At 41.9% G+C, this 12,500-nt stretch overlaps 2 protein-coding genes across 2 annotated transcripts in view; one reads left to right on the forward strand and one right to left on the reverse strand.

Moving 5' to 3' along the window:
• Positions 1-2,336, forward strand: part of pik3ca (phosphatidylinositol-4,5-bisphosphate 3-kinase, catalytic subunit alpha) — a gene marked incomplete at both ends in the record, with an annotated part of 19,540 nt that extends 17,204 nt beyond the window's left edge. Inside the window, 2 exons of the mRNA XM_079221332.1 lie at positions 1,972-2,134; positions 2,229-2,336. Coding sequence (XP_079077458.1) covers positions 1,972-2,134; positions 2,229-2,336 — 271 coding nt within the window. The remainder of the gene's footprint in view (positions 1-1,971; positions 2,135-2,228) is intronic.
• A 5,486-nt stretch (positions 2,337-7,822) lies between these two features.
• kng1 (kininogen 1) lies at positions 7,823-12,350 on the reverse strand (the record flags this gene model as incomplete). Its single annotated transcript, XM_079221499.1, has 8 exons — positions 7,823-8,155; positions 8,664-8,759; positions 8,868-8,978; positions 9,064-9,233; positions 10,363-10,432; positions 10,548-10,667; positions 11,126-11,269; positions 12,285-12,350. 8 exons carry the CDS (start codon positions 12,348-12,350, stop codon positions 7,823-7,825), a joined length of 1,110 nt encoding a protein of 369 aa, XP_079077625.1.
• Positions 12,351-12,500: the final 150 nt, after the last annotated feature.

A 12,500-nucleotide genomic window follows, 5' to 3' on the forward strand; every position in this document is an offset into this window, starting at 1 on the left:
AGCAACAGAGGAAATAGTCCCGTACGTGTATGGCGGTTGCATAGCAACCGCCATACACGTACGGGACGCTTAAAACGGGACTATAAAACTGACTGCCTGGCCAGGTCGGTTGGAAGCAGGGCTGAGGATGACACGCAGCCACCGATGTAAAGAAGTGCTCTCGCTGCTTCTGTCCGTCTTTTCTCCGTCATTTTTCTCCTCCATGATGTTTAGAGAACTTGCCTCGCGTCGGGAAATTACCGACGTAATTATCTCTCACTAGAAATTATCATGATTTTGTGGTCAAACCCTTTTCATTCCTCATCTCATTTTAGGGAGGAAGTGACGTGTGTGTTGTCGTTCGTTATGCTAGTGTGGGGAATGCTACGTGAGCTTGTTAGCTGTTCCGTTTGAGCTAACGTTACTGTTAGCGAAGAGCCCCGTTGCAATACTGTGAACACTCAAGCAATACACCTGCAAGTTAAGGAAACGTCTGAGTCGTTACTGCGGACGTTACAATATCAAAGTTTACACGAACATGTTTGGTAACTGTCAAGCTTGAAATGACAACTAACGGTCGCGCAATTTAAATCTACCTGTTATTTTTAAGTGCGCACTGATATGCAACGCTCTAAATGTAAACAGGCTGTACAGTACTTTATGGCTGATTATAATACGAGTAGATCAAATCAAGCATTCTGATTGGTTGAGAGTGAGTCACGAGGTGTAGTTTATTCAGCCATAAAGTACTGTACAGCCTGTTTACATTTAGAGCGTTGCATATCAGTGCGCACTTAAAAATAACAGGTAGATTTAAATTGCGCGACCGTTAGTTGTCATTTCAAGCTTGACAGTTACCAAACATGTTTGTGTAAACTTTGATATTGTAACGTCCGCAGTAACGACTCAGACGTTTCCTTAACTTGCAGGTGTATTGCTTGAGTGTTCACAGTATTGCAACTTCGCTAACAGTAACATTAGCTCAAACGGAACAGCTAACAAGATCACGTAGCATTCCCCACACTAGCATAACGAACGACAACACACACGTCACTTCCTCCCTAAAATGAGATGAGGAATGAAAAGGGTTTGACCACAAAATCATGATAATTTCCAGTGAGAGATAATTACGTCGGTAATTTCCCGACGCGAGGAAAGTTCTCTAAACATCATGGAGGAGAAAAATGACGGAGAAAAGACGGACAGAAGCAGCGAGAGCACTTCTTTACATCGGTGGCTGCGTGTCATCCTCCACCTGCTTCCAACCGACCTGGCCAGGCAGTCAGTTTTATAGTCCCGTTTTGTGCGTCCCGTACATGTATGGCGGTTGCTATGCAACCGCCATACATGTACGGGACTATTTTCTGTGTTGCTGAAATGCGATACACAACGTTTGGTGGCTACAACTATTTTGTGCTGAAAGGGAGCTTACTACTTATAAAGTCGCAGGTACCCGTATTATAAAAGCAAGAAGGTACTCGAGGCAGTACTGTGTCTACAATAATGTACAGTTCAAGGGTTTGCCGGCCCTCCGCTGCGTGTCGGGCCTAACAACTCCCTTGAACTGTACATTATTGCATGACACAGTACTGCCTCTCATACCTTATTGCTTAAGTATAGTGGTAGTAGTAATAGTCGTAGTAGTAGTAATAGTCTGTTGGTTAGTCGACTCCGAAAACTTGTCTCTTCTTGTTCTATTGTGAGATACTGCCACAGCAACACTTTGCTATAGGTGTGTGTATTTTTTAGCTGGGTTTAAAGGATTGTGTTATATATATGTATTAAATAGAGGTTTGAATTAATTACTTAAAGCAGCACAATGCATGAAACTGACGTGCTCACCTGTCTTTGGGTGGCTTTCATTTCCCAACGCTCAGCTTCGTTTACACTTTCTATTTCCTCTTGTTGATGTGGCTGGGACTAAACAAACTGTGTGCATACATTCATGCTTTGTTTGTCTTTCTTACATCCCCATTTCCCATCTCCTCCCAGGTTCCAGGAGATGTGTTATAAAGCCTACCTGGCGATCCGGCAGCATGCTAACCTCTTCATCAACCTGTTCTCCATGATGCTGGGCTCTGGCATGCCGGAGCTGCAGTCATTTGATGACATCGCCTACATTAGAAAGACATTAGCCCTGGAGAAGAGCGAGCAGGTAATACCACTTTTCTGCGCTCTCATTTATTCTTGGCTTCCTAAAATCTTTGATCTACTTTCTTATCGCGTTAATTTTGTCCTGCTTTGTGCAGGAGGCGTTGGACTACTTTATGAAACAGATGAATGACGCCCACCATGGAGGATGGACCACCAAAATGGACTGGATATTCCACACAATTAGACAGCATGCACTCAACTGATCTCTTGCAAACAAACTAAAACACACCAGTCCCACCCTGGAGGAACAGCAAGTTTGCAGCTTGATTTACTTTCTTTTTTTAAACACCATTTTTATTTATCGAAACGAGCTTTCGTTATTTCTTCATTTTCTTGTCATTTTCATCTGCCTTTTTCTGCGGTCTTGATGCCCTCACTTTACCCTCTACTTGTTCTGGAGTCGACAAGAGAGCACTGTCCTCATCTCCTACCTGGATGTTTTTCCCCCAACAGAAACAAACTGGATAACCTTTTGGGAGTAATTTGATCCCTTACCTTGCTACTCTTTCTTGAAAAACGATAATTGGACAGAACAGCAACAAGAACCTGTATCTGCCAGCCTATAAAAGTAGCCACACAGTAAGTTCAACTTGCTGCCCTTCTGCTGTATTACTTCTGCACTGTGGCTCCACCTCAGAGAGGAGGCGCTTGGGAACCTTTTTTTTTTTATCGTATCTGCTGAGACGACAGCAGGCACAAGGAACTTCTCTTACACGATAAGTGCTTATCACATTTGGTGCACAGTGCAGGATTACTGGAGAGTGTGGTCTTCTGTGATGACCACCACTGCACAGTCTTCCACCATGTTTGTGGTGAAGTGGATTTGGTGTCAGCTTTGCCGCCGTTTCAACCTTTGTGAAGGAGTTTCAAAGCTCAAAAACTACAGGGTCGTTCTGCACAGCTCCACAGTCCCTTGGCCTCTATGACAAAGCACTCCACCCGTGGGAACATTTGTTGGTGGTGCAGTTTTAGACTCTTGCATAAAATTCAGGGTAATAATGCATCTCTTTAAAAAAAAAAAAAAAAACAGCACATAGAAATAATATACAGGTTTAGTACCGGTATGCCTTTTTTTATTTATTTATGTATCCAGCTTCTTTCAGTTTACGTACAAAGTCAAAACTCAACTCTCCACAACCATTGCTATTGTAAATATAGTCTTATGTATTTGTGTTTACCAATTAACTTCCTTCTTCTGACGAACAACAACTTTGCAACAACTTTTCTCTTTTTTCTCGATTATTGAATTTGGCTCACATTCGTAAATCAAGACTGCTGATACCTTTTTATTTTTTGCCTTCGTCACTTTTAAGGTGTAAACATCTCATGTGACCTATCCAGTAGCAGCCCCATGTTGTGTTATTGTGGCTAGTGTGCAGCCCTACTTGGAATTTGTATGAATTAATATGAATGGAAGTGCCAGTCTCACGTTTAGGACTACCGGGACATATTTTTCAGGCTCTGTCTGTCTGTTTTATTGGCGAGCAGAAGTCCAGGGGAAGGTCATGTCTTCCTGTTGATAAAATGCCTTGGCATCACAACGCAACACTGCTAAACTCTACCCACGTGGTCTCAACATAAGCAAACCATAACAGCACTTTTTAACATGAAAAGCTAGATCTCACCTCCGTTGTGTGTTATTATTTCTAACCATGTGAGACCGATTGTCTTAGAATGTCTTTTAAACTCTCCACTCATGAACAGAAGTGCATTTTAACCTGTGTTCATCACATCTGATGTATATTTGTACCCAGAACCCCTTTCACTGAGCCCATAACCCTGGCAGTATTTGAGCAATGCTCTTTGTTGTCATGCTCTTTATATCTCAAGATTACCTTTTACACATTTCTCCTAACAGAATCATTTGAGCCTGTAGCTCTTACAACATTTTAAAGGCAGTAAAATGTCAGTTGCAAAATCTGTGAATTCATCAAGCGTGTGGGCGAACCTGAGTCACGAAAGGATTTGAACAAATCTTTCAAAATTGATTGTGTAGCTCAAAAGTGGGCATGCAGGATCTGTGTGTGTCCACCCACACTGTCCTCACCTGTTGGTCAGGAGGCAGAGGTGGTGGGTGGTGGGGGAAGTCAATAAATCTGACTACACAAAGTTACACAAAGTGTTCATGCCCTCCCTGCTAATAGAGCACGTTGCTAGCTACTATGAGCCTCTTTAGCTAACGGTCAAGTGTGTTTTCATAGTTAACCGGCACGATCATATTTCATTTGGTTAATGCGCCTATACCGGCTCAAGATGAGTCATCGGAAATATATTTCACAAAAAGATAATTACATTTGTTTTTTTCTTTATTCACATATTTGGCATATAACTGGCGATAACAGAACAATTAGCACATGACACAAGAGCGCAGGATCACAGCTTGGTAAATGCATTTTTGTTTCATCGTGTCTTTTAAGCGAACCGTTGTCACCTTGTCTTTTGACATCGGTAATGTTCCCGGGAAGTATACTTATGTAAGGTGTTCTTAATGAGAACAGAGAGCCCTGAGTGACAGTGAAGGAGAGAATGTATTTATCATGAAAAGGTGCCTCAGAGCCGCCTCACGAGCCTTCACAACGTACCGAGAAAGACATTTGGATGTGCTCTTAGCTCTATCGTTATCTTACTCGCAGACAGTGTGACACTCAGTCAGTAGAAAAGAAAGTCAGCACTTTGCTGCTTCACTGTTGATTGTATCGAAAAGCCAAAGTGGTCCGTTTTGATGGCGCATGTGTGCGATGTCACATTACTGCAGAATGAACTGCTGGAATGTATTTAATTGATAACATGGACCTTATGTGCACTCGTTTTTTTTCTATGTTTATGTTTATGTCAGATTTAGTGCCACTAAACATACAGTAGTTTAAAGAGCTCTTCTCTTCTTTATTATTTTGATGTGCCAAATCGTGCATCACTGAGGCCTATGAACGCTAATGCTGGAACCACATCATGCAGGAACATATCGTTACAGACCTAAAAAAGAACAAAGTTGGGCAATGCACCCAAATAGACTAGTTGTTGTTGTAGTTCTCAATGCCTTTTTGTCTGTAAGGAAGTTAGCTGACTCGGCACGTTTCTCCAACAGCATAACCAGTACATGTGATGTACATTAAGCCGTATGTATGTACAGTTGCAGTCAGACCTCTTTTCTCTGGTGGGTTGTGTGTTTGTGTGCATTAGTTGTCTTTCTGTACAGGTTGCAGAGCTTCATTGGCAGGCCCCAATGAAAACCCCACACTGTACACCACCATGAGTCTGTTTGTGATGACGCCCACCTGTTGAAGTTTGGTGTCTCTAAATCTTTTCTAAGTCTTTTCTTTTCCCGCCCTACTGTCTGGTCTGTGCCACAGAAGGAAACACTAAAAATGTGGACGTCTGTCCTCTGTTAGCAAGTCGTCCTAAACGAGGGAGAACTTTGTTTCATGCATTCGTTGTGAATGTTTGACTGGAAATATCACAAATCAGAAGCGCAGACGTATTTTATTGGTTGAAAGCTGAGATGGGGGAAGTGCCGTGTCTACTTAGTACAGATCGAGAGAGAGAGTATTGTACTTTATATAAGCACCGGTTGTAGAATCTTTGTGCACAGTTTGTTTGATTCTGGCAGTGATTGTCATCAGTGCCACAGTCCCACACAGAGAACTATGACAAAGTATATCTTACAGGGTTTAATAAGATGTAATAATCTTAGATGTTCATCCTCAACATCAAGATCATATGAATTACATGCAGCAGCGCATGTATAGCTCTCACATCTTCTCAGAGTATGTTTGCTGGTTTGAATGTTCTCCTGGTCTCCAACTTTGGCACTGGATTCACGCAGGAAAGATATAGTTGCACTAGTTTTCCTCCTTTAAGTGACGGCGCTGATGTTTTATCTCACAATGAAAACACTGGCCCACGTTTACAGACCTGTCCCACCGTGTGGATCGACGCCCTGCAGGCGCTTGAGTATCACATAATGACACATCATTGTTGAACCTGCAGATTGTACCAGAGGGAAGTCCTCTATGTGTTCAGTGAAATACTGTTGGACTATGTTTGAGATCCCAATTCTATTCATCTGCTCTTCAGTTATTGCCTGTGCGTCAGTAATAAATCATAGGATCTGAGCAGTGGACATAATAACATGAACACCCAGATATAATGAGATTCAATGCAATAGCCAATGCAGTAAACACTACTTATGTGAACCCTATTTTGTTTTCGATGGCCGTCAAGTATTTATTCTAAGGTGTTTTTATGTTACTGTTTTTGTTTGTTTGCGTGATGGACAGGTGTTCACATTATTGTGTCCACCACCTGTATGAATATCGGGCCTGGTATTAAGTGAATACGTCTTGCATTGTCAAACCAACTGTGTTTTTATGAAGCCTTTGAAAGAATGTTCAGGGTTTTAAAGTGTTTTTAAGAACAAATATGACTAATCCTTCAGATTATTGACCATTTATGATCATTTGATGCTTCTGAAGTGTCCTAAATTCTCACTTTGAGGAGAAATAGCGACTATATGGTCGGTGGCTTCATGTTATTTTCTGTATTCAGTGCTCTTAACTACATGATAGTGTTTTACTAATATATTTCCACCACATCCCATGCGGTCAGAACCTTAACTTATACTATGAATGAATGTACAACGGGCCAATGTCGTGTTTTTTTAACACATTACTGCATGAGATTCCAGAAAAGATTGTTTGTTTGTTTAGTCTGCTAAGCAGCCCTACAGATGTTTATAAAGTACTGCCTTAAGTTTGCTCTGTGTAGGAACCGTTCCATCTGGACAATAAGCTGTGTTTTTAATTTATTTATAAATGTATATTGTATTTCACGTTGGCTCCCTGGTTGCAGAGTAACGGTTTCTTCCTGACTGGTCATCTTAGTGTTCTGTGAAGATGTACAAATAAAAGAGTTAAACATTCACCCAGCTGTGTTTGCTCTCACACGCTCCCCTTGCTATGTGACTGGACAACTGGCCTCTTTACAGAATCTTACTTTATTGAATTATAGCATCAATAAGTGTCAAGCGTTGTCTGCAATGTTCAAACATAACTACTTCAGCTCTTGATGGTCTTTCTACAAATCTGGGGAATACCAAAGTTTAAAAACTGGATTCCCGAAAAGGAGATTCAGGAAATCTGAAGGGCAGAATGTGATTTGTTAAATTCCTTCTAAAGATCAACATATTCAAAGTTCAGACAGATCGTTTGGGCCAATGAAAGCGCAAAGATTTTATTAATGGAAGTCATCGGGTGCACTGCTGTGAACTCTGTACCTTGTAATAAAACAGCTGAATGTTTGTTGTCCATGTGGAAGTAGAGGAAATGTTCCAATATAGAAAAGCACTTTTTATTTTGTATTGTTTGTTTCCGTTTTCACATCTCGAATAAACCAACACGACTTAATCGCTCATTACTTTGATTTACTCAAAGGAAAGTGACACCAGTTCATTTAATAACAGTCTAGAGCTCTGGCATCATTGCAATCTCTTTTTTCCAGTGCTCTCTGAAGAAGTCACGGAAGCAAAAAAACGTTTTTTGTTTTAAAATTAACTTCACCCTTTTGTGGATGTCTCCTCTGAAAAAAGCCCTGCAATGCAACCTAGTATCATAGAGATCTACAGAATAAACAAAACAACATCTGTTGAGAGAGTTTGACAAGTGAGATCATTGTGGTTTCCTCGAGGAGACCTTCAAGCCAGCAGGTCTGTGTCGCTGAAGGCCCCGTCCACCGGGGGCTCCGGGGTGCCCTCCTCTGGGGCCGCCATCGTAGGAGCCGCGGGCTGGACCGGAGACGGTTTCCAGGGCCTGGACGGGCAGTGGAAGGGGCTGTCGTTCACGGCTTCTGGGGCGGCGGCGGGGGCAGCGGCCTGCTTGGAGGCCGTGGTGTCCTCCTCAGAGGACTCTTCTTTGGGTGGAGCTCCGGTGGACGGGGCTGAGGGTGGAGACGAGGAGGAGGGCGGGACATCGTACAGGAAGTTCCTGAGAGGAGACCAGCCGGCAGGGCGGCGCCTGGTGATGATTAACTGAAGAAAAGACACCGTGAGACACGTTACAGTTAGAATCAACATCTGGCAGTACAATGGAAACAACCCATTTTACATGTATCTATTATGCTACATACTACTGTAGCTGTTAACAGTCATATTTCTTGCTACTCCATCACATATCATTACTCAGCGTGTTGTCTTTTGTTTGGAACAGAAACACAGTTTAGTGTCAACATTTCACAAAACAATCTAGCATGTATTATCTTATTGCACTCCAAACAACGAATATCCTAGAAGAAGTATAATCTTCTTTCATAAGGGTTGCAGTGACATTAAGTAAGAACATGACAACTAGCTGTTGAAGACCACTTCATATTCAATATTTAATATAGATTTAAATATATATTGGAAGATATTCGCTTATATGCTTTTTAGAAGTGAGACCTGACAAGTGAAACTGTTTTAATAACACGTCACTTTTTCAAACATTAGAGTTAGAGATCAGTTGTCGTTGTGTTTGAGCATCTCGTGACAGCGGCCTCACATTGGACAGCTCGCCGCCGCCACACTCTATCTGGGCGTGAGGAACCTCAAACCTCCACGGTGCTACATCCACTGTGGAGTTACAGTTAGCGAACTCCTGCACACACACACACACACATACACAGAGAGAGAGAGAGAGAGAGAGAGAAATGAAACCGGGATCACATTGTGTCGGATGTAATATGTGTTTGCTGTCCATCTTTACCACATCCTGGTCGTCATGGACACACAGATCGCTGAGCTCTTTGTGTTCGGCCTTGGCGCAGGTCGTCTTCTTCATATCGAAGCTCAGCTTGTACCTGAAGCCGGCCACCACCTGCAGGGAGAGCACCAGACAGTGGTAACAGAAAGCAGCAGCCCTTTCCCCCACTTCCTCCCTCTTCTTGCCACCCGGCCGCTACCTGTCTGGTGGCGCTGCCGACTCTGTGCAGGGTGAACAAGTGAGTGGAGTCCGACACGGAGTTGTACTTGGAGATGGAGACGGACAGAGGGACCTTCAGGTCCTCTGAGTTCTCGTCGACGTCCATGGGGCAGCCCAGACAGGTGGCCTTCTCTGGAACGACGGTCCGGTCTGCAGGGGAGGAGAAGAAAGAATGAGGAGACAGCAGATGGTTCTGGCTCAGCACATTCACTCTATGGTCGCCTCGTAAGTTATTTAGATTATTTTAAGACAGAAAATACTTTTTTACAAAGCAGCAAAACATTTTGGAAGCTGAAAAGAAAATCTATGTTGTTGTCGCCTGACCGTGGGATGGTTAGGTAAACAGATTAAAGTCTAGATTCTTCACTGCCTTTTATGGTGGGATTAGTTAATATTGCGCTGTCCATATCGTCACATAGTGTTGATATATTACACAATCTGCCCCCGCCTCTGTATGCTCTTTGCCCACAAGTGTACATTTTTCTCAATAAGTCACTGTTTTCTCAATGAGAAATATGCTTCTCTTGGTTGACTTCATCAATATATTCATTCCTGCTGTAAGAAAACTCCCCATACATGATCATACTATGCTTGAAAGACTTGAAAGACAAAAATGGGATATTACTGGTTTCTCGTTACATGGGAATAGACTTGAAGGTGCCAACTCATCACATGACAAGATCATTAATAAGTTAATTAATAAGCCACGCAGTTAACATCTGAAATGAGGCCCCAAAATGAAGACGTTACTTCAAATAATCTCGCTTATTGAGAGCATTTAGAAATACTTCATTTTAAGTTCTGTTCGAGTTTCTAGCAAAGAAAAATGTCTCTGGAAATAGTTTGAACTTTTGGTTTATATATCACGCTTTCTTGCTGAGACTTGAATGAGAAGATTCTCTCTGTTTTTTAACAGCAAATCTGAAGCTACAGGAAGCAGCAGGTCACTTTACTTTGTGTAAAGACTGGAAAGGACTGGCTCTGCTCCAAAGCAACACGGCTCACACGTTAACATTTTATATATTTCTCTTGTTTATTACGTGTAAAAGCAGCAAGTTGTTGTTTTACTTGGAGGTCCACTTGAGTTGTTGTATGGGTTCAACAAGATGTAACTTGTTAAATAGTCTACAGATGTTGGATCGCAGCTGCTGGCCTTTTCTCAGTTTCATCTAACTAAAATAGAACATTTTTTTCAAGTATTTTGAAAAAACTTGAGGCTAATACCACTGGTTATAGACTACTAGTGTTAAAAAGATAATGCTAGTTAGTTTTCCCTCACCGAGCTGGCAATCCACCTGCTTGGTGTCTGCTTCAGTCTCCGTCATGTAGACGGTGGCATTGCATAAAATCTGCATCTGGAAGTATAGCAGTATAGATAATGTCAGAGTTATGATGTGTGTGATTAAATACCGTATAATCCAAACCTTTACTTTAAAATGTGTTACCAACTTTAAGCAACCACACCTCCTTGCTGCCATAAGGCAGATAGTCGCAGTCGGTCCAGGGCGTGATGCTGCCGGCCGGACACTCAGTCCTCCTGCTGGTGAACTGCAGCGAGTACACCGAGTCTGAGCCATTCTCTGACTGCACACACACACACACACACACGCACACGCACACGCACACGCACACACGCACAATCAGGGTGTACCAGAGGTTAAAGTGTATAAACATGTTTTCCAAGAAGTTATTGGAAATCCTCCCACAGCTTTAGTTCCTCTTGATTCATCAGCGTCCGGGTTCAGCTTTCAGAATTCTTTACAAAGATAACGATCATCAGATGTATTCACATGAGAATATTTAAAAACACTGAAATACATTTTAAATTCAATGAACGAATGTGTATTTACTCATAGAAGTACGGATTTTACATCAATTTCTGTGTAACTTAGTTAATTAATTTCAGATGAAAGATGCGTAACAAGCACACTACAGTTGAACACTATGTTTGCACTCTGAAACTTTACAATGACCAGGATGTACTTCTGCAGTATGAAGGGGTCTTTGCTGAACTGGAAGCCACATGGTCTCTGATCGCTTACCTTACTCGCTGAGAGAGTCTGATAGAGGGCCAGCTTGTGTCCGCTGGTCAACCTCTCGTTGAACTTGTTCACGGCGCTGTGCACGGCCCTCTCCACCGACGGGTCGTCGCAGAAGATCAGGACGCCGGGCTGAACGTCCAAAGCCTTCCAGAAAAAGAAGAAACAGAGGAAAATGCACTTCTGCTGCACAACATGAGGAATGGCTTTCCTAAGGCCTGCAGTGTGTATTGAAATGAAACTCTCCTGGCAGCTCATGAGCTGAAACTAGCAGCGGTGGAAAGGAACAAAGTACATTTACTCAAGTAAACTTTACTTCTACTGATACTTTGCATTTCTACTCCACTACACCGCAAGCGGAAATATATTATAACCTACTTTTTACTACTTTTACATTTATCGTTACAGCTAAAGTTACTTCATAATTATATGAGGTAAACTAAACTACAACATAAAAATGCATCTTACATGTAGAAGCTTTATTAATATATATATTTCTGCTGCATAATGACTACTTTCAATACTTTAACTATATTGTGCTGTGTATTATGTCCTACTTTTACTGAAACAAGACTTTAGATGAAGAATGAAGTGTTTTCATGTTGTCGTATTTCTACTTTTACTGGAGTGAAAGTCCTGTGCGCTTCTTTCAAAACTAAACAAGAGGAATTACTGAAATAAAGGACACACGTCAGATAAATACATGTTTGTAACCCAGTGTTGGAAATAAGTACAATTTATACAAGTACTGTCCTTCAGTACAATTTTGAGAAACTTGAAATTTATTTTATTTTATGCTACTTTATTCTCTAAATACTAAAGGAAAATATTGACCTTTTTACTCGGCTACATTTATCTGATAACTACTGGTTACTTTTCAGATTACAACATATGATGCATATTTGTATAGTAGTTACGCATTAAGCCCAAAGCTGCTTACATGATGCATCAATATGACAATGGCCACATTGCATTAGGAGAACTTTTACTTCTGATGCTTTAACTACATTTTGCTGTTCTTTTACAGTTTTGAATCCAGGATTTACTGCTTTTACTTCACTGTTCTAATCCTTAGCAGTCTAATAGTTCATCTGTTCTATAATCTGTGTTTTAATCCCAGAGAAAACGTAAAGATTCATGATTTCTGCTACTTTCTCCTTACCTGGCCAATCACTGAGCTGTGGAGGCACAGCAGGCCCAACACACACAGCCCCACTCGGCTGCTCATCGTCTGCTCGGCTCGGCTCTGCTCCCGGGGGAAACACATGGCAAATGTCACGCCGGTTGATGCACGCTTTCAGCCACAGTTCATCAGTGTTGATGAAAAAGTACTTACAGTTTCTGAGGGTGGGGGGTGGGGGGAAGCTTGCTGATGATC

This window comes from Taurulus bubalis (genome assembly GCF_910589615.1).
Source record: "Taurulus bubalis genome assembly, chromosome: 7".
In the NCBI taxonomy this organism is placed as follows: Eukaryota; Metazoa; Chordata; class Actinopteri; order Perciformes; family Cottidae; genus Taurulus; species Taurulus bubalis.